The 26,892-nt window shown below is 59.1% G+C and overlaps 2 protein-coding genes across 9 annotated transcripts; both read left to right on the top strand.

Moving 5' to 3' along the window:
* The first annotated feature begins 2,568 nt into the window (after positions 1–2,568).
* Positions 2,569–9,010, top strand: ISOC2 (isochorismatase domain containing 2). 5 transcript variants are annotated; one of them, XM_027514754.1, is made up of 6 exons: positions 2,573–2,676; positions 6,021–6,158; positions 6,275–6,484; positions 6,745–6,815; positions 6,956–7,073; positions 8,606–9,010. In XM_027514754.1, the coding sequence occupies exons 2-6, from the start codon at positions 6,024–6,026 to the stop codon at positions 8,684–8,686; spliced, it is 615 nt and encodes a 204-aa protein (XP_027370555.1). In that variant the 5' UTR covers positions 2,573–2,676; positions 6,021–6,023; the 3' UTR covers positions 8,687–9,010. The 5 variants fall into 5 exon arrangements, with proteins under 5 accessions (XP_027370552.1, XP_027370555.1, XP_027370556.1 ...); XM_027514755.1 differs by having other exon boundaries at positions 2,626–2,736; positions 8,606–8,722; XM_027514751.1 differs by lacking the exon at positions 6,956–7,073 and having other exon boundaries at positions 2,569–2,676.
* An 88-nt stretch (positions 9,011–9,098) lies between these two features.
* SHISA7 (shisa family member 7) lies at positions 9,099–26,336 on the top strand. 4 transcript variants are annotated; one of them, XM_027514748.1, is made up of 7 exons: positions 9,099–9,371; positions 14,209–14,334; positions 15,467–16,197; positions 17,817–17,971; positions 19,377–19,439; positions 19,862–20,011; positions 21,703–26,336. In XM_027514748.1, the coding sequence occupies exons 2-7, from the start codon at positions 14,290–14,292 to the stop codon at positions 22,344–22,346; spliced, it is 1,788 nt and encodes a 595-aa protein (XP_027370549.1). In that variant the 5' UTR covers positions 9,099–9,371; positions 14,209–14,289; the 3' UTR covers positions 22,347–26,336. The 4 variants fall into 4 exon arrangements, with proteins under 4 accessions (XP_027370549.1, XP_027370551.1, XP_027370548.1 ...); XM_027514750.1 differs by lacking the exon at positions 14,209–14,334; XM_027514746.1 differs by lacking the exons at positions 9,099–9,371; positions 14,209–14,334 and having other exon boundaries at positions 15,003–16,197.
* Positions 26,337–26,892: the final 556 nt, after the last annotated feature.

Below are 26,892 nucleotides of genomic sequence, written 5' to 3'. Positions count from 1 at the left end.
TCTCAGGGTACCCCTGCAGGCTGGGGGACCTACTTTCCGTGACACCCAATCACAACCCAGCCCAGGCTCCCAGAGGGACCAGAGCCCCCGCCATGACAGCTCCTCAGCTGCCTGCCAGGCAGTCCTCTGTCCCATCCACGCCCCTCCTGGCAACCTCTGGCCACAGGAATCAAGCCCAGACTCCTGCCTCGGCCTCAAGGGTCTTCTCCCAGGTCCAGGGCTCCCAGTTCAACCTCTGGGATGGAGGAGGGGGTGCTCTCTCCCTTTCTCACCTTCTCCCTTCTTTCTGCTCAGCCCCACCTCCTTGGTGACTGTCCCCCCACCCCCGGCACCCTCTCACCCTGGTTCAGCTCTGTCTAATGTCTGGTCTTGTCTTGTTTATTCCCAAAGATCTGCGGGCTGCCTACTGCATACCAGGCCCAGATCTGGGTGTGAGGACTCAGCAGTGAATAAAACAGACATCTCTGCCCTCACGGAGTTGACATGGCAGGGTGGGGGATAAAGTTGGGAGCGCTGAAAATAAATGAGTATATCCATACTTTTTTTTTTTTTTTAAGGCAAGATAAATTTCCAATTTCAGATTGGTATTAGTGCTGGGAAGAAAATATTGATAGGATAGCAACCCGATTGGGTGACTCCTTGATACAGGGTGGTCAGGGAAGGCCTTCAATGACAAGGAACTGGTACTGTGGAAAAGTCTGGGTTTTCGAGCAGAGGGACCAGCCGGTGCAAAGGCCCTGAGGTGGGACGTTGGGGACCAGCCTGGCTGGAGCAGAGTGAGCTGGAGGAGAGTGTAAGACACACGGGTGGGCGGTTGAGGGGCTGAAAAAGCACACAGCAAATTGGGAGTTCAGTTCAGTTCAGTCGTTCAGTCGGTCTGACTCTTTGCGACCCCATGAACTGCAGCACGCCAGGCCTCCCTATCCATCACCAACTCCAGAGTTCACCCAGACTCACGTCCATTGTGTCAGTGATGCCATCCAACCATCTCATCCTCTGTCGTCCCCTTCTCCTCCTGCCCTCAATCTTTCCCAGCATCAGGGTTTTTTCAAATGAGTCAGCTCTCCGCATCAGGTGGCCAAAGTATTGGAGTTTCAGTTTCAACATCAGTCCCTCCAATGAACACCCAGGAGTGATCTCCTTTAGGATGGACTTGTTGGATCTCCTTGCAGTCCAAGGGACTCTCAAGAGTCTTCGCCAACACCACAGTTCAAAAGCATCAACTCTTTGGCGGTCAGCTTTCTTTATAGTCCAACTCTCACATCCATACATGACTACTGGAAAAACCATAGCCTTGACTAGACAGACCTTTGTTGGCAAAGTGATTTCTCTGCTTTTGAATATGCTGTCTAGGTTGGTCATAACTTTCCTTCCAAGGAGCAAGCGTCTTTTAATTTCATGGCTGCAATCACCATCCACAGTGATTTTGGAGTCCAAAAAAATAAAGTCGGCCACTGTTTCCACTGTTTCCCTGTCTATTTGACATGAAGTGATGGGACCAGATGCCATGATCTTCGTTTTCTGAATGTTGAGCTTTAAGCCAACTTTTTCACTCTCCTCTTTCACTTTCATCAAGAGGCTTTTTAGTTCCTCTTCACTTTCTGCCATAAGGGTGGTGTCATCTGCATATCTGAGATTCTTGATATTTCTCCCGGCAATCTTGATTCCAGCTGTGCTTCATCCAGCCCAGCATTTCTCATGATGTACTCTGCATATAAGTTAAATAAGCAGGGTGACAATATACAGCCTTGACATACTCCTTTTCCTATTTGGAACCAGTCTGTTGTTCCATGTCCAGTTCTAACTGTTGCTTCCTGACCTGCATACAGGTTTCTCAAGAGGCAGGTCAGGTGGTCTGGTATTCCCATCTCTTTCAGAATTTTCCACAGTTTATTGTGATCCACACAGTCAAAGGCTTTGGCATAGTCAATAAAGCAGAAATAGATGTTTTTCTGGAACTCTCTTGCTTTTTCGTTTGGCTTTTATTCCAAAAGTGATGGGAAATTCTCTCTCAACCCCTTTCTCGCAACCCCACTTCCAAGCACCGTCTAAACATTAGGACACCACCCGAAGAGGCAGGTGCTGTGAGAGGGAAAACTGAGGCTCCAAGAGAACAGACGAAAGAGCGCGGAGAGGGAGGGACTTCTTGGCTTGTCGCGCCTTTATAGCCCTTTCCTGGAAAGTGCGTGGGTCTAAATTTCTGTCTCTGGCTAGAAGGGCCAGGTTCGGACCCAAGGTCTGCCCCTGCGCCGCGCACCCCCCGCCCTTCGCCCTTCGCACTTGACAGTCGGTCTGATCACGACCCGCTAACCTTTCCGGCTGCAGTCCAGAGTTCTCTGTACCCGGCGCACCGCTCCGCCTTTAGACACGCCGCGCGTGCCTTTTGCGACTCCCCATTGGCCTGACGCTCTGCCTTTCTCCAGGGCGAGCCAATCACGCTCTCAAGACGGACAGCCTGGCCCACGGCCCCCGAGGAGGGGTGGGAAGAAGCGGCGTTCTCGGATTGGCTGCCAGCGGAGCGGAGCAGAGCTAGGCGAGTGCCTATTGGGCGGATCGGCTCTGGAGGCGGGACGTGGAGGGCGCGGGGTGGGGCTCCGTGTCCAGAAGGTGAGAAACGTTGACCCGGCCTGCGGACCCTACTGGAGGAGCCGAGCTGCGCGAGTCCGGCGGCAGCGGGTGAGTGACTGCAAGCCTCACCTGCGGAGGGCAGGCTCGGCTTCCTCTGGCGCCTTCCGGGTAAGGCCCCGCCGGCGCTGCGGGAGGACCGACCTCCCCGCCCGCCGCTGGGGAGACCGAGGCTCCGCGGGGCCATCCGGGGCCGAGGGGACGCGGCCGGGGCAGGACTCCTGCCCACGCCCGACACTAGTGGCTGGCCAGGGCCGATTCCACTCCCCGCGTCGAGTGCCCGCATCACCCCTGCGCGGAGGGTGTTTCCCCAAGAAGGAAACCGGCTCAGACGGAGCGTGAAACTTGAGGGTCACACAGCCAGCGAGGCTGGGTGCGGACGCACGCCGCCCGGGCCACCTGAGGGATCTCAACAGACCGATTGGCTCCGCAGGTGGCCGCCCATCGCGGGCCGCTCCTCTGCCCGACCTCGGGCTTCCTCTGCCCCGAGCTGCGTTCTGGATCCTCATCACTCCCCTAGAGCACCCCCAAACTCTGTCTCCAGCCCAGACCCCGCCCCCACGTGTTTCATCTCCTCTGCCTCAATCAGGTGGGCTCTCCAGGGAATTAGCCCACCCTCTGACGACTGGAAACCAGGCCCGCCTGCCCCCTCCTCTCCGTCCCGGCTGCCTGGACTGGATCCTGCCCTCCCGGCCTCCACCTCCAGTCCAGCCCCACAGGCTGCCAGCGAGGCCTCCCTGTTTTCTATTTTCAAAACTTTCTTGTGGAAGTTTATTACACGTGTAGGGCAAAGTACAAATCACAGATACACAGCTCACCTAACTTCACCAAGAGTATGCGAACAGCATACAAACGCAGAAACCAAACACCCCCGACGCGAAGTCCCAGCCCCTCCTTCATCACTACTGCCCAAGGACAACCATTATCATGACTTTAATGCCACCGATGGGTCTGGCTGGGTTCTTGCCTTATGTAAACGTTTTACTGTATTGTATTCAGTATATTGTATTTACCTGACTGGAGAACCTGTTTACACACTGTCAAAAATTCAAGAGCAACAGTCATACATACAGTGGTCAAACATCCTTCACACTCTGCCCCTCAGAGACCTGTCCCTGCAGAAAAAGCCTGTTCTTACTTGCTCGCCAGAGAGCAAATACGGACTGCAGCAGTATGCAGGCTTTTTTTTTTTTTCCTTCTTGCATTTTGGCACAAATGGGAGCACTGTTTACACACTATGTTTGTCCCATCTGTGCCCCGTCACCCCCCTCCTTAACATCTCTCAGACATTTCTCCACATGGTTACTTAAAGATCTTGCTTGTGATTACCAGTGCCCTAACCGTGGATGTTTAGATTTATTTCTGTTCTTTGGCTCAGGGAGGGGGTCTCATAGTGAATAACCTTGTCCCATAATGAATAACTTGTGTCATTTCACAGGCATGTCTGCAGGCATGCACTTAGGCTAAACACTTCGCATGAGTTCCCTGGGTCACAGGGTTTGTGACTCTGTAATTTTGAGAACTGTGGGCACATGGTTCTCCCTAGGGGGTGCTTGCTGCAGTTTACACTCCTACCAGCCCTGCAGGCGCACCCGTCACAGGCTTTCGGACATTCCAGCACCCCACCCGCTCCTGACCCTATCCCTCCAGTCTCTTGGAGAGTTACCAGTACCACCCAGAACCGGAGTGAGGAGAGCCCTCCAGGTGGAGGCAGCTGCCTGGGCAAAGGCCCTGAAGGGGGATGTGGCAGTCCAGCGCCTTGTGGGAGGAGGGTACCTCTTAGTCTTGAAGACAGAGAAAAGCCATGAGGCCTGGGGGAGAGCTAAGATGGGGTAACAGGGTCACCTGTGTGTTTTCAAAAAGATTGCTTTCTCTCTCTTCACTTTCTTTGGGAGAACTCTGCCAAGACAGAGTAGCTTCCCCAGAAATCCTCACCCTGGCCACAGCTGTAACTACACAATGAAGTAATGCAGTGTGGTTTCATTTTTGAGGGAGTTTCCCTTCCATTTGTATTTAGAGACAAAATTCCCATAGCATAACATTCACCATTTTAGCCATCCACTAAGTTTTAAACTTTAGATGTGCCACATGTCGGAAACATTTTCAGTGGTCGATGTGCTCAGTTTAAAGAATAACCAAAAACACCTGTGGGACTCCCGACACTGAAACTTGCCCTGAGCAAGGGTCAGCTGGCTTGCCCTCCACTGGGTGCACTGGGTCCGCAGGGCCTTTGTTTCCTAAATAAATTAACAAATAAGTAAGTGACGTGCAGAGGTGGGGGGAGCTGCAGACACAAGCCAGGACTCCTCATTTGTGCAGCAGTTCCAGGAACCAGAGACACAAGTCTCTGGGAACATGGGCTGGGACCATGAGACTCGGGGTGTCCAGGGCCCTGATGGGGAGAGGTGGCAGTCACCCCGCTAGTCCCCGCAGCACCTCCGCCTTCATGGACCCCTCCCCTGGACCTCAGGGTCCTCCCCTTTAAAAGGGCTGCTGCCCAGGTGACTCTGCCAGTGCCCCCTTAATTTTTACATTGCTTGCTTTCTTTTTAATGGTGGGAGGGGCTTCCCCTGGAAGCCCAGGGGGTTAAGACTGTGCTTCCAGTGCTGGGGACATGGGTGCCATTCTTGGTTGGGGAACACTTGCCACACAGAAATTAAACAAAATAAAAACAATTTAAAAAATAAAATTGTGGCAAAGTATACATAACCTAAAACTTACCATCCTGACCATTTTAAAGTATACAATTAAGAGGCATTTTGTATATTCCTAATATTGTGCACCCAGCACTACTATCTGATTCCAAACACTTCCATCTCCCCAGACGGAAACTCCGTGCCCCTCTTCAGTCTCTCCTCCGCCCCAGCCCACCCCACCCCGCCCCAGCCAGCTCCGTCTCTGTGGACGGTCCATGTAAAGGGACTCCTGCGCCACGCTCTGTGACTCGGCAGCATTCACGGCGAGGGGCGTCCGCGCTCCTTTCCTTTTCGTGGCCGAATACTACACGTCGTGGGTACCCCAGCCTTTCTAAGACCCCTAGGCGGCGGGGTTCAGCTAGTGAGTCTCAGGCGTGGGCAAACTGCATTCAGAGAGGCAATCAGACCTGAGGGATCGCGGGGCGGGGTGGGGTGGGGAGGGTGGGGGCGGGGGGCGGTGGGTGGGGTGGGGAGGGTGGGGGCGGGGGGCGGTGGGTGGGTGTGCAGCTTTGCCTCAGGACCCCATCCCGACCCCTCAGGGGCTGACCGTGCCCTCCGGGGGACTTCAGAGCCTCAATCTCTCTCCAGGCTGCGGGAGGGTCACAGTGGGAGTCTAGGGGGTGAGTGCGTGGACCCCGGACATGCAGAGAAGCCCCCTCCGAGCCTAACCGCACTCCCTGGGCCCTCTGTCCACTCCAGGACATGGCAGCTGCGAGGCCCGCGTTGGGCCGCGTCCTTCCCGGATCTTCCATGCTCTTCCTGTGCGACATGCAGGAGAAGTTCCGCCACGTCGTGTACTTCCGTCAGATCGTCTCTGTGGCTGCGCGCATGCTCAAGGTACAGCCCTGCTCCCTCGGACCCAGGTCCAGACCCCATGCCTCCTCCCTCAGACCAGGAGTCCAGGCCGAAGCCCCTTTTGGGCTCAGACCTGCGCTCCTCCGCCCCCATGCCAGGTGGCCCGGCTGCTGAGTGTGCCGACAGTGCTGACTGAGCAGTACCCACAGGGTCTGGGCCCCACGGTGCCCGAGCTGGGCGCCCAGGGCCTCCAGCCATACTCCAAGACCTGCTTCAGCATGGTGCCTGCGGTGCAGCAGGAGCTGGACGCACGGCCCCAGCTTCGCTCTGTGCTCCTCTGTGGCGTGGAGACACAAGCCTGCATCTTGGTGAGACCCCCACTGACCCTTGGGACCTCCTTTCCACCTGGGACCTCCCCAACCTGAAAACCCAGAACCCTGGACACTGCTTCCTGACCCGTGGCTCCCCTCCTGACCTGGGACCTTCAACTCCACTCAGGATCCCTGGGCTTTTGTCCTGCCAAGCATACCGCTATAATCCGCACCCCTCCTGCCCTGATCCGCCCTCAGCCCCACCCAGGCCCCCGTCATTCCTGGCTGGGGTGGTCCTGACCTCTCTCCGCCCCCAGCAAACGGCCCTGGACCTCCTGGATCGCGGGCTGCAGGTCCACGTGGTGGTGGACGCCTGTACCTCCCGGAGGTGAGCTCTTCTCAGGGGTGAGGTGCGTGTGGGTTGGGTTTGGGGCACCCAGGGAGAACCCGGGGGTGGATCCTTGCTGAGTTCACCGGCTGTCTGGGCATGGGGTAGGGACCGAGACACCCTCTCTCCCACCCCCTCAGCCAGGTGGACCGGCTGGTGGCGTTGTCGCGGTTGCGCCAGAGCGGTGCCTTCCTCTCCACCAGCGAGGGGCTCATTTTTCAGCTCGTGGGCGACGCCACCCACCCTCAGTTCAAGGAGGTACTGGACCCCCCCACACCCGACCTCCCCCTTCTCCCACACAAACAGCAAATGCCTTTTCAGCGCCCACGGTACAGCGGCAGAATACATCCGGGAACATAGCAGGCTGCCGCCCCCAGGGGAGACTGCGGGTCAACACCGTACATCCCGGAGGGGAGAAGCCGGCTGGCCCTGAGGGCTGTAGAGAGAGAGAGAGAGAGAAAGCAGGGGAGGGCCAGGTGTGCCAGGACGGGTTGCTGAGGGTGGTCCAGAGGCCTCCCGGAAGAAGGGGACTTTAGAGCGAGGTGGAGATGGAAGGGAGCCACGGGGACCCTGTCAACAGCTCCACCCGGCCCTTCCCCAGCACCCCTCCTCCTCCTCCAGTCTGTGATACCCAGGTCCAGCCTCCACAGCCACCACCCAAGTGGCCTTCCCAGTACCCAGGTCTGACTGGGTAGCCACGGCTTCGCACCTTGGCCCTTAGGGTAACGGAATATGCCAATGTCCCAGTCCTCTGAGATCTGCCCCTTCTCCTCCTCTTAGATCAGGTCTGTTGAGCATTTACTGAGCACCTACTGTGTGCCAGCCAGTGTGGCAGGTCCAGGAACAATCGCAGAAAAAGACAATCTGTATTCAGTTTCACATGGGGGCCAGGAGCTGGGGAGGGAATCTGTGGGGTGTGTGAGAGATGAGATGGGGGCCGGCAGCACGGAGGCCCCTCCTGGGGGTGGCCTTAAAGCGAAGACCTGAAGTGGGGGCGGTGAGCAACCGGTCATCCGAAAAGCAGTCTTGGCAGAGTGGACAGCTAGGGCAGAAGCCTGGACGTGGGACTAAGCTTGACTTATTCAAGGAACCACAGAAGGGCACGGTGAACTCAGGGTGCAGGAGGGGCAGGGGGCTGGGAGAAGCCAGAGTGGAGTCTTCCCAAAGATTCTGGTGCAGTTGCACCCGGGATCTGGACACTGTCAGATCTGTGTGTGGCGCTGGGCAGCTAATGGACATGGGGTAGGAAGGAGGGAAACGAGGGTGGAGGCAGCCGAGTTACAGGCCTGGCTCACTTTCATTTTGTAATTTCTGTAGGTTAGCATGAGAGGACTTGCTGGTGGGTGCAGTCCATGAAAAGGCAGCCCAGAGAGGTTGAGCACAGCCGCTCAGGCTGTGCACTGATGGGGGAGGGGGTGGAAGGTCAAATGACCACCAGCATCTAAGAGGCAGTTGCATAAGTGCCTCCAGAGTTGAGGCACAAGGCGTGGGCTGGACCTGAGAGTTGAGGGGAGATTACTTAAGAAGTAGGTGTACACAGGAAGCCCCAGGACAGTCAGTCACCCTCAGTGGTCGAAGCCGGTAAGGTGGGCCCAGGTGACAGATAATCAGGCATTAACCCTGGTAGCTGTGGTGAAAGGGAGACCACCAGCAAAAGTCTTGAGGGGAGGGGGCGGTTAGTTTGGCCAGTTACTGCCCGGGGGTTGGGGGAGGGGCGGGCAGTGCGGCGAGGGAGATGAAAATGATCTGTTGTGGAGACGGAAACCCCTGACTCCTGACTCCCCCTACAGATCCAGAAGCTCGTCAAGGAGCCCAGCCCCGACAGCGGGCTGCTGGGCCTTTTCCAAGACCAGAACCCCCTCTTCCGCTGACCTCGCCACCCTGCGCTGTGCGGAGACACCCTCTTCTCCTGTCCTCGGGACTCTGGCAGGCGCGCTTTCTCCCCCCGTCGCCGGGTCCCGAGAGTGGTGCAGTCCACCGGGAGAACCGCCCCCTCGGGAGGGCGGTGGGTGCCGCCTTCCCATTGGGCCGCACCTCCCGGAAATGCAAATGAAGCTCCCGGAGCTGGGCGAGGGTTGGTCGAGCCGGGCTGGAGGCGGGGCTCGGCCCCGGGCCACTCCAAGGGGCGGCGAGGGGGAGGGCGTCACAGTCTGTGTGGGACCAGCTCACGGAGAATAAACACTGATGTGACTGTGGGCCGAACCATTCTTGGGCTGGGGGGTGTCCCGGGGGCGACCAGGGCCCGCGGGCGGCAGGGGAAGAGGGGTCCCCCGCAGGTGGGGAGGGGGTGGTGCCTCCGCTCAACTCCGAGCCGGCGGCGCGAGGCAAAGGCGAGGGCGACCACTCACATCTGCACCGCAGCCGGCGCGCATCTGCCCGCAAAGGGACTGCCGGCCCGGGTCCCCGACACGCTGCCGGCCGCCCCCCAGGCAGCGCGCGCGCACACGCCCAACCGGGTTGGCTCGCAGACACGCGCTCGCTCTGCCTCCTCCGGCCGGCCCCCCACGTCGCCGCCACCCCCCCGACTCCCCCAGGGTCCCGCATCCGGAAAGTGAGGTGAGCGCGGCCGCACCCCGGTGCGGAGGGGGAAACTGAGGCAGGAGGGACTTGGGGACGCGGAGGAAGAGACAGGCATGCGGTTGAATGGATGAACGGATGGATGGGAAGGACAGATAGCTTCATCTGAGTGGTCCCTGTTCCCCTAAGACAGGAGCCCGAGGATCCGCATGGGGGCTCCCAGAATTCTACAGCCCCCTTGGAAATCTGGGAGTCGGGACTCAACGAGACCCCCAGTCAGGGCCGCTCAGCCCTTTTAGATTGTCAGGCTCCCCCACCCCCATCCCGTACCCTTTGGGGGCCCAAGAAGGCAATCCGAGTCCCCCAGGGACCCAAGCGTCAGAGCTCTCAGCCAGACCGCCCCCACTGGGGAATCAGAACACCCCCCCTCCCCGTTCCTGGATCCCAGACCTCGCTCAGAAGGCCCGGTCACCGGACCCCGCGTCAGAGCGCCCAGGGGCCTCTCTCTACAGGGACCTAGGAGTCCCTGCTTCCCCCTCCTCCAGGAACCCCTGGGACCGGGAGCCAGCACCCTCGGCCCCCGCCTTCCGGATCCAGGTGTCCCCCCTCCTCACCCCCCAGCCTGAAGCCTCGCGTCTCGGAGGCCGCGCTCGCGTCGCCATGGCAACAGGAGTCTATTTTGCGCTGGGAACACACAGCTCCCGTCGCAGCGCCCCCCCACCCCGCCCCTCTAACCTGAGCCTGAGTGAGAGTGAGGGGCCCGGGGAGGGAGATGGGTGGTCCGGCGTCGGAGGGGGCACAGAGACACTCACAGGGTCAGAGATCTGTAGACAGCAAACCTGGGAAAGACACACACAGAGATGCAGACACGCAGTCAGAGGTAGCGAGAGACGGGGATGTGCAGAGAAGAGACGGGGCAGAGGGGAGGAAGAAATGCTGGCACGCGGAGGAGACGTAGGGCAGAGACGGCAGGATGCAGAGATGCGCTGAGACACGTGGAGAGAGACGGGCTAAGAGAGCCGGTGACCCCGGGCACCTCCCTGCAGAGATGAGACTGGCCGGCGGGCCGAGGGAGGGGCAGTGGGCGCGAGATCCGGGAGGAGGTCAGGACAGGGAGACGCAGAGACTCCCACAGACAGAGAGCGGACGGGAAGGCCTAGGCACCCGGCGGGCCGCGAGGGGTGCGTGGGGACCTGCCGCGTCTCTTCCTCAAACCCCGCCCCCGGGCGGCGAGCTGGAGGCGGGGCCGGGTGCCTCCACCCCGCCGCCCCCGCCGGGAGCTGGGATCCCCGCCCACTACCCGGACCCCTGCTGCCGGGTCTGCCTCCTCTTGAACCCGGATCGCCCCTCCTACTGCCTTCTCGCCACATCCCTACCCCAAACCCACCCTCAACTCCAGACATTCCCAGGAGGCCCGCCCGCCCTTTGCCTTCGGACCCCCGCACCCTCAGCGCCCACCTGCCCACCCCTCTCCAACGCCCTGCAGCCCGAGATCAGGCTTCTGACTTTCTCTGGGTCTCCTCCCCCTGCGGGTCTCTGTCCTCCTTCTCAGTCTGTCTTTCCTTCTCTCTCGCTCTCCTTTGATTCCCAGTTATCTGGGTTTTTTTTCCCCCGTCACTGCTCGCCCTCCCAGGTCTCAGCCCTCTTCTCTTGAATATCTTCAGTTTCTTTGAAAGGAGGAGAATATCCCTTCTCTTCATCTCTGTTCTTCTCTCCCTGGGTCTCTGACCCTCTCCCTGTGTTTCTCTCTCTGGGTCTCTGTGTCTCTTTCTCGGTCTCCGTCTCTCTCTCTGGGTCTCTGTGCCTCTCCCCGAGGCTCTTCCCTGAGTTTCTATGTTTCTCTCTCTCTGGTTCTCCGTCCCTCTCTGTGGTTCTCAGTCCCTCTCTCTGGGTCTCCATCTCCCTCTCCCTGGGTGTCTGTCCCTCTCCCTGAGGCTCCGTTTCTCTCCCTGAGTCTCTATGTCTCCCTCTCCCTGGGTCATTACCTCTCCCTCTCTCTAACCCTCTGCCCTCAACCTGAGACTCTCTCCCCGGCCTCCGGCATCCTGTTCTCACTCTGCTCCCAGGCATCTCACGAGACAGTCCTTGCCCCGCCCCCCCAGCCCAGCTGACAGGGTCAGAAGAGGGGTGGGGGGTGAGGTGTGTGGCGCAGTGCTGGCAGGGCAGCAGGGGGAAGACGGGGTTCTCCAGGAGCGCAGGGACCCCATCTCACACTGGCTCCCCGAGCTCTGTGCCCACATCTGTTCTCTCTCAGGTCCTGGACTAGGATCCTGGGTTCTGGCCCTGAGCTGCTGGCTGTGCCCGGGGCGGTGAGGGAGAAGACGGCTAGGGGGAGGAGGATCGTGCCTTCCTGCGTGTGTGTGTGTCGGGGAGGGGGTGCTGTCTGGGCGTGTCTGAAGGAGGGTCATATGCCTGCTTCCAGACGCTCCGCCATGGGGTTTGCACTAGTGTGTGTACCCATGAGGCTGCCCGTCTGGCTGGGATACAAGCATCCACAGTCTACAGGCGGTGGGCAGCGTGTCCAGGTGCAGCTGGCTGGGGCGGGTCTCTGGCCGCGTTCTGGAGCTGTGTGTGGTCCCAGGGTGTCATGGTGTCTGAGATTGTGTCTGACTGTTGGGTGCTGTGGGCGGGAATGCCCAGAGACGCAGGGCTGTGTGTCCACAGGGAGCTGTACTGCACGTGTGTTGGGAGGAGGCTTGGGTGTGCTACCAGGATGATCCTGGGTGTCCCTGTGTGCTGTGTCCGGGCCACCACGTGGGTGTCCTGTGTTCCGTGTTGCCACGCACACAAGCTCTGTTGTGCATCTGTGCAGAGTTCTGTGAGGCCGAGGAAGGCTGGTCCTCTGTATCCGTGCATCTGGCCCAGTGTCGGCAGGGATAGGTGCTGCAGGGCAAGAGGTGGGACACAGGGGTGGGAGGCTCTGGCCCCCCGCTGACAGAGGGGCCGTGTGTGTGTGTGTGTGTGTGTGTGTGTGTGTGTGTGTCTGTGTGTGTGTGTGTGTTGCTGGACCTGAGCGGGTGTATGCCCCCGCTCCTCCTACCCCACTCCCTGGAGCTGTCAATGACCAGGAGTTGGAATTTCCCTGGGAATGCGCCTGTGTGTGAAGTTGGAGGGGACCACGGCACTCTGTCAGCAGAGGGAGAAATTCTGTGATGGAGCCCTGCCAGAGGCTTGGCACAGCATAGGGACCGAGCCTGCACACTACTAGCCCATGTGGGGCAGATGAGACCAAGGCCCCCCCTTGGCCCTGTGCAGCTCCCCAGCATCTGTGATTTAGCAGGCAGATGGCACCCTTGTGTGTGTTTGGAAGGAGTGCCCCTTCCCACAGATGGATGACGCCCCCCCAGTGTGCTTTGGGAAGGAGAGCCAGTCTCTCTGCCAGACCTCTTGTGCAGTGCACAACCTGCCCAACCATACGTGGCCGCCCTTGTATGAATGAAGGAGTCCACATCGCCACGTGCATGTGTCGCTCTCAGAAGGGGTATCTCTGTGAGCATGAAGGCCTGCGTTTCTCTGTGTGGGACAGAGGCATCCATGCTCTATGGGCGGTGGTGCCCTGAGTTCAAAATCTAGCTGTGACACCATTTGATGTATGTTGGTTGTTTTTCTGTTTCTTAACTGTAGTAAAATATGTGTAACACAAAATTTAACCATTTTAAGTGTACAAGTCAATAGTATTTAATGATGGTGTGTGACTACCATCACTGTCTAGTTCCAGAACATTTTCATTACCCCCAAAGAAGGCCCTGCCCCCACTGAGCAGTCAGCTCCTCTTCCCACCTGCGCTCAGCCCCAGGCAACCACTTATCAGCTTCTGTCCGCCTGGATGTGACTATTGTAGACATTTCATATCAATGTAATCATCGATATGTGACTTTTTGTGTCTGGCTTTTCTCTCTTAACATCCTCGAGGTTCCTTAGGATGTAGAATCTATCGGTGCTCTGTCCCTTTTCGTGGCTGAGTATTATTCCACTGAATGGTTAGACTGCATTTTGTTTACCCATTCATCAACTGATGGGCACTTGGGTGGTCTTCCCTCTGGGGCTGTTGTAAACATTTATGTATTCAACTCTTTGGGGCAGATACCTAGGAGTAGAACTCCTGGGTCATGTGGTAACTCTAATTTTTTTTTTTTTTTTTTTTTTTGGCCACATCCTGCTGCATGCGGGATCTTAGTTCCCAACCAGGGACAGAACCTGTGACTCCTGCATTGGGAGCACAGTCTCAACCATTGGCCCACCAGTGAAGTCCCTACATGTTTAACTCTTGAGGAACTGCCAAAGTGCTTTCCAGAGTGTGGGCCAAGGCACTTCTTAGAGGACTGTGACACACCAAGTGGGGGCGTCCAGAAGGCAGCGGGGAGTGCAGGACAGGCGCCAGAGCAGAGCTAAAAGGGAAGGTTGAGGCCCCATGGAAACGCGGGTGGCGCCTCAGCCTCCCACAGCCCTCTCCGCATCCCAGCCCCCAGCAGCCTTTGATAATGCTGTGGTCCCAAGATACACGTGCACTCAAAGGGGAGGAATAAAGGGTAAAAATAACAGCGAACAGACATCTATTAAACTAGTCCCACCCACCCACCCTCACTCCCACCTCCTCCCGCTGCTTTTATTTCTTCATGGCCTCCTTCATAATTTCTTAGTGTTTCTTCATAATAGTTTTCAGCGTGCATCCCATTGATACGTGTCTGTGTACTAGCTTTGTCTGCGTGCCAGAATGCGAGCCCCATAAAGACAGAGGCGGAACCCTGCGGTTCACCCACTGCACCCCCAGCCTCAGTAAACACTGCTGCAGGAACCCGCCTGCCGGGCTGCTGCCGCAGACACAGCAAAGCCGACCTGTCCGTCTGTCTGGCCCCTCTCACCCTGTCCCCTCCAGGGAGTACAGTGCCTGCACTAGGCCAGGTGCTGCTCGGAGCCCTCTGAGTGCGCGCTAAGTTGCGTCTGACTCTGCGACCCCATGGACTGCAGCCCACCAGGCTCCTCTATCCATGGAATTCTCCAGGCAAGAATACTGGAGTGGGTTCGTCCTTCCAACCACTCAGTGATAGCCACCCTTACCCCCAGTTTATAGATGGGGAAACAGGCACATGAGGACTTAGGTGTGTCCAATGCCAGGCACCTGGCACATGGTGGGGCTGGGAGATGAACCACTGCCACTCTGACTTGCCAGCTGTGCAAGGAGACACTTCAGAGCTGAAATTGTAAGATTGTGTGTGTGTGTGTGTGTGTGTGTGTGAGGGGTAAGGGTGGGGAGTGGGGCAGAGAGAGAAGGGAGACAGAGGCTCAAGACCCCTCGACTATCAGACCTAAATAAAGGAAAAAAAATAAGCTTTGGGGGAACTGAGGACCACAGGGGTGTAGGCCAGCAGTTCTAACTGAGGGCAAATGTGCCCCTAAGGGGACACTGGGCAATGCCTGGAGGCATCCTATGTTGTCACAATGCGGTGGGGGGTGTGAACGCTCCTGCACCCAGAAGCTGCTGCTAAACACGCCAGGGTGCAGGGACGGGCCCTCAACAAAGTGCACTCCGCCGCCTGCCAGTAGTGTAGGGCACTCCCTCCCTGCCCCGCCCCCTGGTCTACGAACTCAGATTCTCAACTCCGATCTCTCTTTCCTCCCGTCTACTCTCCTCTCTCTCCTCCCCGTCTCCCCACCCCCGTCCCCCGCGCCCCCTTATTGCCGCCCTTGGTCCCGCTGGCCCTGCCCGCCTCCGCCCTGGCTCCCTGGCTCCCCTCGGCCTCTCCCTCTGCCCTCTCCCTCACCTGCCTCCTTGGTTTCTTCTCCCTTCATCCCACCTCTCCTCTGGTTTTTATCCGTCCCTCTCATTTCTTCACACCCCTGTCCACTTTCCCTCTCTTGCCTTCCCATTCATCACTCTCTGACCCTTTCTCTGCCCGTGATCGTTGCTGTTCCCCCTCTGCGGCATCGGCACATTCTTCTGTGGCTCCCGTATCACCGACCACTGCCCCTGGCCAACCCCGGGCCCATGCATGTCCCCCGCTTTTCCGCCTCCTGGCTCCTGCCCGCCCGCTCCCCGTGCTTCTGTCTTCCCTTGGGCTGCCTTCCTCATCCTTTCCTGCCACCATCTCCACATTTCTGCACCTCTGGCGCCTTTCTTCCGTGCACCGTTCCAGCCTCGGTTCGCCCCCCAGCCTGGCTGCCCCGGCCGAGCTCCTGCGCGCCCCATGCCGGCCCTCCTGCTCCTCGGGACCCTCCTGTTCCTGGCCTCGACTACCGGCCAGGCTGAGGCGCGTCCGTCCAACGCCACGAGCGCCGAGCCCCCGGGTCCGCTGCCCGCTCTGCTGGCGCACCTGCGGCGCCTGACCGGGGCGCTGACGGGCGGCGGGGGAGCAGCGGGCCCGGGGGCCAACGGCACCAGAGCCAGCACCCAGAGCTCGGCGGGCGCGGCCGCACGTGCGCCCCCTCCGGCCGAGCTGTGCCACGGCTACTACGACGTCATGGGCCAGTACGACGCCACCTTCAACTGCAGCACCGGCTCCTACCGCTTCTGCTGCGGCACCTGCCACTATCGCTTCTGCTGCGAACACCGCCACATGCGCCTGGCGCAGGCCTCCTGCTCCAACTACGACACGCCGCGCTGGGCCACCACGCCGCCGCCGCTGGCCGGGGGCGCCGGGGGCGCCGGGGGTGCGGGCGGGGGTCCTGGGCCCGGCCAGGCCGGCTGGCTGGAAGGGGGCCGGGCGGGGGGTGCTGGGGGGCGTGGGGGCGAGGGCCCAGGGGGCAGCACGGCCTACGTGGTGTGCGGGGTCATCAGCTTCGCCCTGGCCGTGGGCGTCGGCGCTAAAGTGGCCTTCAGCAAGGCGTCCCGTGCGCCCAGGGCGCACCGGGAGATCAACGTGCCCAGGTGTGTGTACTCTGGGGCCGGGGGGCGGAGAGGGGGTGCTGGGGGCTGGACTTGGGCGACGGGGGCGGGGCCAGCATGGAGTGAGGTGGGTGGGCCCGCATGGCCAGAGGCTGAGGCAGCCTCCCGAAGCTCAGAAGCCGATGCCTTGAGATGGGCGGGGCCTGAGAATACAGGTGACTTAAGTGACAGGCTAGGGAGTGACGAGGTTGGTTCAGGCCTTCATTCAGCAAATATTTCTTGAGCGCTTTCTGTGAGCCAGGAGCTGGGGCACAGCGCTGAACAAGACAAAATCCCTGCACTGACGAGTAAACCTAGCCTCTAATCCCAGGTCAGCCGCCTGTGGGCTGTGTGACCCGGGGAGAGTTGCTTAACCTCTCTGCCTGTTTCCTGTGTCTGTACAGTGGGGCTAATCATTGTTCCCCACCCATTCGGGCAGCAACGAAGATTAACTGGGTTGATTCATGTCCAGTCCTGGCACATGGTAAGCCCTCAATAAATGATGGCTACCCTTATCATTAAGATAGTAAGCAAGCAGTGTTAGTTGCTCAGTCGTGTCCAACTCTTTGGGACCCCGTGGACCATAGCCCACCAGGCTCCTCTGTCCATGGGATTCTCCAGGCAAGAATACTGGAGTGGGTTGCCATTTCCTTCTCCAGGGGATCTTCCCAACCCAGGGATCAAGCCTGGTCTCCTGCATTGCAGGCAGATTCTTTACCATCCGAGCCACCAGGGAAGCCATGCACATGGGCAGTATACTTTCAGATACTAATAACTGCTGTGAAGTAAAGCAGTATGACGAGCTGTGAGTGGGAGGGGAGGTGCTGTTTTACACGAAGGGGTCAGGAAAGACCTCTCTGAGCAGAGACCTGGAGGATAAGAGAGAACCAAACAGGTATCTATGGAAAGGGCACTCCAGGCAGAGGAAGCCGTAAGCGCAAAGGCCCTGGGGTGGCGTGTTGGAAGGACTGTGAAGAGACCCACGACACTGGAGCGCAGTGGGTGAGGAGGAGGTGGACAGAAGCAGGCAGAGGTGGGTTCATCCTAAGTGTGGCAGGGGGGCCCCTGGAGTGTCCTGAGCTCCGTGTGCAGCCACCTGAGCCCTGGGCTGTGCATGTGAACTTAGCCTGCAAGGGACAAGGGCAGAAACGGGCAGACCAGGTGGATCTATGGCTCTGAGAGGCAGGCTGCTGGCCGCAGAGGTGGCGACAAATGGTTGGGATATATTTTGGAGAGCGAATCCAGGGGATTACTAAGGGCCATGGAGGAAAGACAAAGAAGAGTCAAGGGTGAATCTAAGGTTTTATCGCCATGGGGACGGCAGCAAAAGAAACAGGAGTAAGGTCCCAGGTTCGGGGTGGCGCGGGGCCACAGAGAGGACGCTGTGGAAGGGACCACACAAGGGGTAGGGTCCAGATGAATTGGGGAAGTGAGTCGAAGGGACCTTGAGGCAGGCGGAGCTCAGACTGACGCTAACAAGGGGCGTGGCCAAAGGCGAGAAGCCGAACTGAACTAAGACACCCGCAAAGGTGAGAAGGGGAGGGGAAAGAGGCCTGCGCCCTCCCTCTCTCCATCCCTACCCGCAGCCCCCAGGCCACTGACCATCCGTCTGCCCCTTCCAGGGCTCTGGTGGACATTCTGAGACATCAGGCGGGGCCCGGGGCCCGCCCGGACCGGGCACGAAGCAGCTCCCTAACCACAGGGGTCGGAGGCCCGGACAGCATGCCGCCGAGGACGCCCAAGAACCTCTACAACCCCGTGAAGCCGTCCAATCTCGGTGAGCAGAGGCGGGGCTGCGGCTGCCCTCGGCCCCGCCCCATCATGTGGCCCCGCCTCCCACCGCCCTGGACTCTGCCTTCCCCGCACAGTCCGGGCTGAGCCCTGTTTCGGACACTGCTCCGGACGGTGCAGTGAGCCCGCCCCACTCCCTGCCCTTCCGTGGGCACCCTAGGTGGGCACCGCGGGCGCGTCGACGGTTTCTCAAGCCACTGCGCTTGAGAAACTCATGTCAGATCACCCAGCAGCCGGTGACACACAAGGACGCAGGTAGCCACTGAGTTGGAATGTCTGGAGCTAGACGCCTGGTTAGACTCCTAGTTCTACCACTGTGACCTGGGGCGACCGGCTTCAGTTCTCTGGGCCTCAGTTTCCTCATCCATAAAATGAGCATCAGAGGAGGGCTCGCCTCACATCACCACTCTTCTTACGGGGCGTGGCCAGACCGTCGGCGGAGAGGTCCAGGCGGCTGGGAGAGAGTCAGAGGGCCTGGTTTGGGGAGGCAGAGGAGGCGCCCTCAGAAAGAGATCTTGGGGCAGTGGCCAGGGGACGGAGGAGAGTTTCTTGGGCAGCTCAGCTTGTGAGGCCCCCAGAGCTGAGTCTGGGGAGAGGGTGGGCAGGCACCTCAGGAAGGGCCTCGAGTGCCGGGCCAAGCTGAGTAGCTCTGTGTCCTGAGGGCAATGGGGAGCCAGGGAGGAGTTTAGAGCGGGAGAGGGGCAGAGTCCCGAGTGGGCAGGTCTATGTCTCTGGGACCCGCGTGCAGGGAAAGAAATGAGAGGAGGAAGGCTCCAGAGGAGGCTGGGAGGCGGGTCCAGGCAGTAAAGTACGCGGATTGATCTGAGGTCAGGAACGCAGGAGAGAAGAGGGCTTTGAGTACTAGTGATGAAGAAGAGACATTTGACCTGGATCTGGAGGGATGAGCAGGAAGGAGGTCTTCAGGCAAAGAAGGGGAGGAAGGGGTTCAACGCGCAGGAAACAGCGGAACAGAACGTGCAAAGGCCCTGTGGCAGAACTGAGCTGGGCCACTGGGCATCAGAGGGAAGCAGGGCTTGAGGGGAGGGGTGAGAGATGAGACTGAGGGCAGGTCGGAAGGCCTCAGAGGCCGCCCCCAGCTTAGACTGTGTCCCATCGGTGATGGTGAGATAGGTGGAGGGTTTCGCGCAGCAGAGGGGTGTGTGTGTGTGTGTGTGTGTGTGTGTGTGTGTGAGGAGCACCGTGGCTGGGCTGGTCTTGGAGCTGGGCGGAAGGCTGGTTTGACGATCCAGAAGGGAGAAGGAAGTCAGGGCAAAGATTGCAGAGCTGGGGACCAGGAAGACGCGAGCAGGGAGCCTTCCACACGGACCAGGACGGGGTGCCAGCTGGGCGCCGGCAACGGCAGTGACGCCCTGCCCTCTTGGTCCCCACAGATAACCTGCACAACCACCTGCACCTCAGCGGCAACAGCCCCAAACACCGCGCTGCCACCCTGGGTACGCAGCCGGGCGGGCAGGCTCCCTCCCTCCCCACCTGGCGCTAGTCGGAGCCAGGTACCCTGACAGGGCAGGGCTGAGGCCGTGGGAGCCTGTCCTCACGGACCAGCCCGGTAGCCCTGGAGCGGTCCGCGGGAAGCGGCCTGGAGCGCGCCCCTCCTGCCTGGGGTGGGGCACACAGGACGTGCCGGCTGCGCCTCCTGCTCCTTCCCCAGCAAGGAGCCCCCGAGGGGACGTGGGGGGAGTGAGCAGAGGGAGCTTGGACTGCTGCAGCTTTGAGGGGCTGGAACCCCAGGCTGCTAAAGCTCTAAGGGGGCGGGGGCGGAACCGCGGGGTTCGAGGGAGCAGGGCCTGACTGACCCGGGCCGTGCCCTCTGCCCCAGACTGGCCTGGACTGACCCCGGCCGTGCCCTCTGCCCCAGACTGGAGGGCCATCCCGCCGCCCAGCCCCTCCTTGCGCTACTCCACGCTGTCCTGCTCGCGGTCCTTCCACAACCTCTCGCATCTGCCCCCGTCCTACGAGGCCGCCGTGAAATCGGAGCTCAACCGCTACTCCTCTCTCAAGAGGCTTGGTGAGTCCCGGGAAGGGGGCTGCCTGGGCGGCGGGGCGGGGGCAGGGCCTGGGTTCAGGACCCTGGACAGTGGCCCGAGCGCCTGCTCAAGCCCTCGATTTCCCTTCCCTTTCCGCCCCCCCCGCCCCGCCGCCCCCACCGCTTAGGGTTCTTTTTTTTTTCTCCAAGGGCTTCCAGAAAGACTCAAGGTCATTCTGCATCGCAGTTAACTAGTTAGGGTGCTTTTCATAAATGCAAATCCACGGTCCTCTCCACAAGATCTATTGCATTCGTCAGGACTTGTGTTTGCGATTAATAGAAGCATAATTTAAAGGGGAAAAAAGGTAACTATGCTGAAACACAACTTAGAAAAAAAGGTAACTACGCTGGCTTGATAAGGCAAATTCTGTGTGCCGAAAGCTTCAGGTGTGGCTGAACCCAGGTGCTCAAGAGCTGGCGCCAAGATTCTACATCTCTCAGCTCTGCTGAACAGTGGGCTAGCTTCGTTTTCAGACAGAATCTCCCTCTGTGATGGCAAAGACTGCCCTGACAATCTTCAGGGCAGTTCTTACCAGAAGAGTCTCTCCCAGTGATTGCAGCAAAAATCCCAAGCCCAAACTCCACTGGCCAAGAAACGGTCATGAGCTTGTCCCAGAACCAGTCACCATGACTCTTGATTGGACATTCCTGGTCGTGGAGGAGGCGTCACACATTTTAAACTGAGATTCACAGTCAGAAAGGGTTTTTATATTGTGTCTCATGAAACCCACATACACCGGCAATTTTTTAATTACAGCGAAGTTTTGAAACTTGCTCTTGTGGACATTTTCAAACAGGTTCAAGAGCAGAGAAATGATAAAATGAACCCCTAGGGTCCTATCATCCAGCTTTAACATTTTCTTACTCCCTCCTTCCCCCACCCCATCTTTTGGTGGATTATTTCAAAACAAATCCCAGATATTATGTCACTTCAACCATTGATATTTCAATAACACACACAGCTGAAACAAAAATTGTATGAATGGTACTCACCCTTATCCTCTTGATGGGCTTCCCTGGTGGCTCAGACGGTAAAGCATCTGCCTGCAGTGCGGGAGACCTGGGTTCAATCCCTGGGTTGGGAAGATCCCCTGGAGAAGGAAATGGCAACCCACTCCAGTACTCTTGCCTGGAAAATTCCATGGACTGAGGAGCCTGGTGGGCTACAGTCCATGAGGACACGACTGAGCGACTTCACTTTCTTTCACTTTTTTCTTATTGTGGGAAACTTTCTAATAATTTTCTATCCTATTTCATTTTGCAAAATACTGTCTCTACCCCACAACCTTGACTTTACAATCCACAAATGGGTCAAATCGAAAAATACTTTCTACAGGATGAAAGAGAAGGAAGTTTCCTCAAAAAGCAAGAGCTCGGTTCTACGCCCAAAAGAAAGGATATTCCCAAGCGATTTAAAAAACAGTCCCCCTCCTCATCTACGGCCCCAGCACCGCAAGCTGGGCCTGGGAACATGCATTCTTCTAGCTTGACTGTTCCCACTGGTTAAAACCGCGCCCCTGCCCAGGCTAATGCCCAGGAAGTTCCGGTGATGTCTGGAGCTCCCTGGGGGCGGGAGCCCAGTGCGAGGAGAGGCAGAGGGATGGCCCAGGGAGGCGGGCAGCTTCTGGGCCGGCAGGGGGCCCAGCTCTATGGTTTCCCCGCTTCTCCCGCAGCCGAGAAGGACCTGGACGAGGCCTACCTGAAGCGCCGGCACCTGGCGGAGGTGCCCCGTGGGACGCTGCCCCTGCACGCGCTGCGGCGACCCGGCACGGGGGGCGGCTACCGCATGGATGGCTGGGGCGGCCCCGAGGAGCTGGGCCTGGCTCCCGCGCCCCACCCTCGGCGCGTCATGTCCCAGGAGCACCTGCTGGGCGACGGGGGCCGGTCGCGCTACGAATTCACGCTGCCGCGCGCGCGCCTCGTGTCCCAGGAGCATCTCCTCCTGTCGTCGCCCGAGGCCCTGCGCCAGAGCCGCGAGCACCTCCTGTCGCCGCCGCGCAGCCCCGCGCTGCCCCCCGAGCCCTCCGCGCGAGCCAGCCTGGCCGCCTCCCACTCCAACCTGCTGCTGGGGCCCGGGGGACCCCCCACGCCGCTGCACGGCCTGCCGCCGCCACCCGGCCTGCACGCGCACCACCACCACGCCCTGCACGGCTCGCCGCAGCCCGCCTGGATGTCAGACGCCGGCGGGGGTGGGGGCACGCTGGCCCGCAGGCCGCCCTTCCAGCGCCAGGGCACGCTGGAGCAGCTGCAGTTCATCCCCGGCCATCACCTGCCCCAACACCTCCGCACGGCCAGCAAGAACGAGGTGACTGTCTGAGCGTCCAAGGCTGGGCCGGGGGCTGGGGCGCTGCGGCCTGGGGCCCCCATCCCAGCCTGCACCCCCTGCCACACCCGGCTGGGGGGCCTGTAATCCAGACCTGCGGGGGCCAGGAGGGCTACCTCCAAGGACACGGTTTTGGACGAAATCCTCACGAGAGAAAAAGTTTCCTTCTGCAATGTCATGGCAGATAAGATCCTCCTGTCACAGTCTGAGGCAGGGCCTCCTTCCCATGACGTCATCACAGAGGAAGAGGCCTGTATGTGAGGTCATCAGTAGTAAAAAACGTCTGTGTTCATCACAGGGACAAACCCTGCTTCCCATGAGGTCATCGCAGAGGAACAGGCCCACTACAGACATCGCTGGAGGCCGTGTCTGTGCTCCACGGTGTCATCTCAAAGACCTCCCTCCAGTGACGTCATAAGAGGACCAATGCCTTGTCCCATGACATCGTCCCGAGAGACAAGGAGCCCTCCTGTGACGTCACTGCACAGATAAGTCTCACCCTCTGATGTCTCTGGCACCAAAAGGCCTCTGTGGACCTCATCGTCACCAGGAAAATATTTTCTTCTAAAGAAGATGCCTCTGTCTATGAAGCCGTGCCTGCAGACAAAGCCATCTTCCCAGGACGCGCCACAGGGAAAAGCACCTCACGTCCTTACCAGACACAGGCCTCCTTTCTAGGACATCGCCACGGGGGTTCTGCTTCCTTCCTGTGACGCCATCACCAGAGGAGCTGGCTTGCCCTGTGATGTCATCCCCGCAGACGGGCAGCCCATTAGGGGCCTCTCCAGGGTGAGGCCCCTCTGCACCGCAGCACCAGACTCTGCCTGCACGGAGATTACGTCCCCGTGAGACACATCCACTGCGATTGCCCAGCATCCACAAGGCGGGCTGCCCAGAGCCCACGACTAAGCTGGGGGCCACCAAGGAAGGGACCGGTCCTGAGATGGCATCTCAGGTGTCATTGCTGGGGCGGCTGCCCTGTGGGGAAGCTTTGGCCAGAGGTGACAGCCTGCCCCTGGGGCCCTGGAGCTGTGACGACACCACTGGAGACACCGCCTGCTCTGGAAGGCCATTCCTTGTGATGGTGTCACCAGAGTTTCTGCCTTGTCCCACCATGACTTAGCTTGGATGCTCTCTCCCCTGACCCTAGGGACAAGCCCTATGTGATTTCCACCAGACCCTCCCCTCAAGTGAGGCTGGGCCATGGGTCTTCCCCCCATGCAGGGATGTCACCTCCTGGTGACTCCTGGAGGACAGCACACATTCCCAGACTGGCTTCTGCTCCCAAGGAGGCCGCTCCACTGCTCCTAGAGTCCTGGGGACTCTTAGGCGGCCCCACATCTCTCTGCCACAACTACAGACATCATCAACTCTGCAGAGTCCTGGCCTCCTGTTGGGGTGGGGGGTGGGGTGTGCCTGCTACTGACATCATCGGCACCACAAGACTTCCACCACTCATGGCCGCATTGCAGCTGGGGTCCCGTGGTAACCATGGCTGGTGATGACATCATTTCCCAGGGTTCCCTATGATCTACGGCGTGTTCATCTCCCAGGATCCACCACAGCTAGGGTCTCGTTCTCATCCAAGATTCATCATAACTATAGTGTCACCTTCTAAGGTAGCCTAGAGCCAATGGTGTCACCATCATCCATGATTCTCCCCCAACATGGTGTCATCATCTCCCAGGATTCACCACAGCTGATGATGTCATCATCCCCCAGAACGCACCATGACCAGTGATGTCATCACCTTCCAGAATCCAGTATGGCCGATGGTGACATCTTCTACCAGGATCCACTAGGACTGATGATGCCCCAGTTTCCCACAGACCCCCACAATTGTGCTGTCATCGTCTCCCAGGATCCACTCCAACCGCAATGTCTTCATGCCCCAGGATCCACCTTAACCATGCTGTCATCACCTCCCAGGAGCCAATTCAGCCATGATGCCACCAGGCCCCAGCATCCCTGAGAGTTGAGGGTGTCCCGGGACCCATGACATCCAACATCATCATCTTCCGGAATCCACTTCAACCTTGGTACCATCATCAACTGGGATACACCAAAACTGTGACATCATCATCTCCCAGGATCCCAGACACCCAATTATGTCATTCATCAGGATCCATGTCAACCATGTATCATCACCTTGAAGATCCATCCCCTTGGGAGCCAAGTACAGCTATATTTCAATTCTCTTGTGGGGTCACCTACAGTCGTTCCCTTTAGAGGAACCAGCACAATATGTATTCTTTCCCCCCTCCCTCAAAAAGAGCGTGGGGTGGGGCTCCCTCTGATGACATCATCCTACTCCAGCCCTTCTTGGTGATGTCACTGCCTTGCTCCTGACTCAGGCTGATGCCTGCCTCAACCCGATCCCAGACTTGGCCTTGGCCAGTCCCCCTCACCCCTGGGTGAGGGCACCAGTCCCTCCGGATAACTGCCCTTCACCCAACCATCTGATCGGTGACAGGGTCAACACAGAGACCTCTTAACATCCCCAGAGGGGGGCCTTCCAGTCCTTGGGTGATGTCACTGCCCCAGTCCCATCCCTGGCACCGGAGCCGCACCCAGTGCCGCACGCCATTGGCTTGGGCCAAACTCTCCCTGGAGATGCCCACGGCGGGGCCAATAGCTGCCGACCTCCCCGGGGCCTTCAGTGGTGTCTGCCGCTGCCTCATCCCGGGAGGGCACATCTGGAGCGCGGCAGCCACCGCCCCTACCACCCGCAGGGCAGGGTGTGCTCTGCATCTCCCCGGGATGGCAGAGGAGCACCACTATCTCCCCTTGCCCCTTCACCCTCTGGGGAGTCCCCAACACCCAACGCACAATTTGCCCCAAATTCTCTTTGTACATAGCCATGTTGGGGGGCGGCCATTCCCCCACTCTTAAAGGGCTACACGCCCCCTCTCCCAGCCCCGAGGGCCAGGTCGGGGGGCCTCTTCTCCCTCTTCTGAGCCGCCCCCCTTCCTCTCCTCTCTCCCCACAAATAACGGCACCTCAGCTCATCCCTTCTCATCGGGAGCCTGGGGCAGAAACTTGGCCCTCAACTCCCACCATGGTCCCCTGGAGGAGGAAACGGCAACCCCCTCCAGTGCTCTTGCCTGGGAAACCCCATGGACAGAGGAGCCTGGAGGGCGATACTCCATGGGGTCTCAAAGAGTCGGACACCCCTGAGCAACTGAGCACACAGCATGGCTCCCACCACACTGAGGACACTGAGGGGCTAGCCCCAGTCTACCAGGGCCCCAGGGCCAGTGTTTCAGCCCCTGCTTGCAGCTGCTCCGCTGGGCTCCCCCAATCCCTCCAAGGGCCTCGACACGCCCAGGGTCCCTAGGGCAGACTGTGACTTCCCCCAAAAGGAGCCGGCTTGAGCACCTGCCCCCCCAGAGCCCCTCCCCTCCACTCACTACCCTCAAGGAGCACTCAGCCTTCTCCAGCCCCCACATCTGCAGGGTTTGGGGCCTCTCATTTTTTATATGCCCCCTCCCCTTCCACTCGCTCTTTCCTGGCCTGGATTCCAGGCATCTCGCCCCCTGCCACCCACCACACATCACTCACTCTACACAGGCTGCCCGACCCTGGGGCCTTGACCTCTTATCTCAAATAAGCCATAGTGGGGAGAGGTCTTGAGGTGGATGAGGAAGTGGGCACGTCCTGCCAGACCCCCCTGATGCTTCCAGAGCTGAGACCTCGCCATCTGAGTCTCCCCCCTGCCCTGCTGCCTTGTACATCATACAGGCTTGTGTGCGTACGTGCACGCACACACATACACCCATTCCAGTGAGGGGGCAGTGGAGGACAGTATGGAGAGAAGATGATCCATTCTGGACCAGAAGACCTTCTGCAGCTCTGCCTGCTTCCTTACCCCTCCCCACCCTGCTCCGCCACCCAACACTGGACTCGTCCCAGCTCCTTAGTGAGGACAGCCAGCCAAGCTGCACATGGTATTTTTTTTTTTTAAATAAACAGATGTTTTCCTGATCCCCGGCCTCAGGTTTACTGTGGGGAAAGGATGGGCTTCCACCTCCACATTTGCAGGTCACTGGGGAGTCTTCTTTGTGGCCAAGGCAGGGTGAGCATCTAAGTGTCTTTGCAGATGGGTGGTCAGGAGTCTGGCAAGGGGCTGCACTGCTAGGTGCTTTTAAATCCTTGATTTCTTCCTATGTGTCCTGACTCAGCATTTAAGCATTTGTTTGCAGATTCTATTTGTTTGCACCTCCTTACATCAAATTTTTTGACTGAATATCATTAAAATGTGTGTGTGTGGGGGGCGCTGTGTTAGTTTCCCTAGGCTGTGGTAATAGTAGTACCACACTCGGGGCAGCTTAAACAGAAGTGCATTCTCTCCCGGAGCTGCTGGAGGCCGCAGGTCTCAGAGGGCGGTGTCGGCAGGGCCCCCTCCTCCTGAGGCTGGGTGGGAGGATCTGCCCGTGCCCTCCCCCCGACAGCTTCTGGGGGATTTCGGGCAGTGCTGACACTCAACACATCGTCTTCCCTCTGTACACCGACTCCTTGGCAAAATGTCCCGTTTCATAAG

The sequence above is a fragment of the Bos indicus x Bos taurus genome, chromosome 18, assembly GCF_003369695.1.
Source record: "Bos indicus x Bos taurus breed Angus x Brahman F1 hybrid chromosome 18, Bos_hybrid_MaternalHap_v2.0, whole genome shotgun sequence".
NCBI lineage: Eukaryota > Metazoa > Chordata > Mammalia > Artiodactyla > Bovidae > Bos > Bos indicus x Bos taurus.
This window is presented reverse-complemented; position numbering and strand designations above follow the sequence as displayed.

Excerpts from the sequence above, each read along its gene's own strand:
- SHISA7 (XM_027514746.1), top strand. The coding sequence starts at position 15,323 with ATGTCCCCCGCTTTTCCGCCTCCTGGCTCCTGCCCGCCCGCTCCCCGT. Across the intron at positions 16,198-17,816 it reads CGGGAGATCAACGTGCCCAG|GGCTCTGGTGGACATTCTGA; the intron begins GTGTGTGTACTC and ends TGCCCCTTCCAG. Across the intron at positions 17,972-19,376 it reads CGTGAAGCCGTCCAATCTCG|ATAACCTGCACAACCACCTG; the intron begins GTGAGCAGAGGC and ends TGGTCCCCACAG.
- ISOC2 (XM_027514751.1), top strand. The coding sequence starts at position 6,024 with ATGGCAGCTGCGAGGCCCGCGTTGGGCCGCGTCCTTCCCGGATCTTCC. Across the intron at positions 6,485-6,744 it reads AGACACAAGCCTGCATCTTG|CAAACGGCCCTGGACCTCCT; the intron begins GTGAGACCCCCA and ends CTCCGCCCCCAG. Across the intron at positions 6,816-8,605 it reads GACGCCTGTACCTCCCGGAG|ATCCAGAAGCTCGTCAAGGA; the intron begins GTGAGCTCTTCT and ends CTCCCCCTACAG.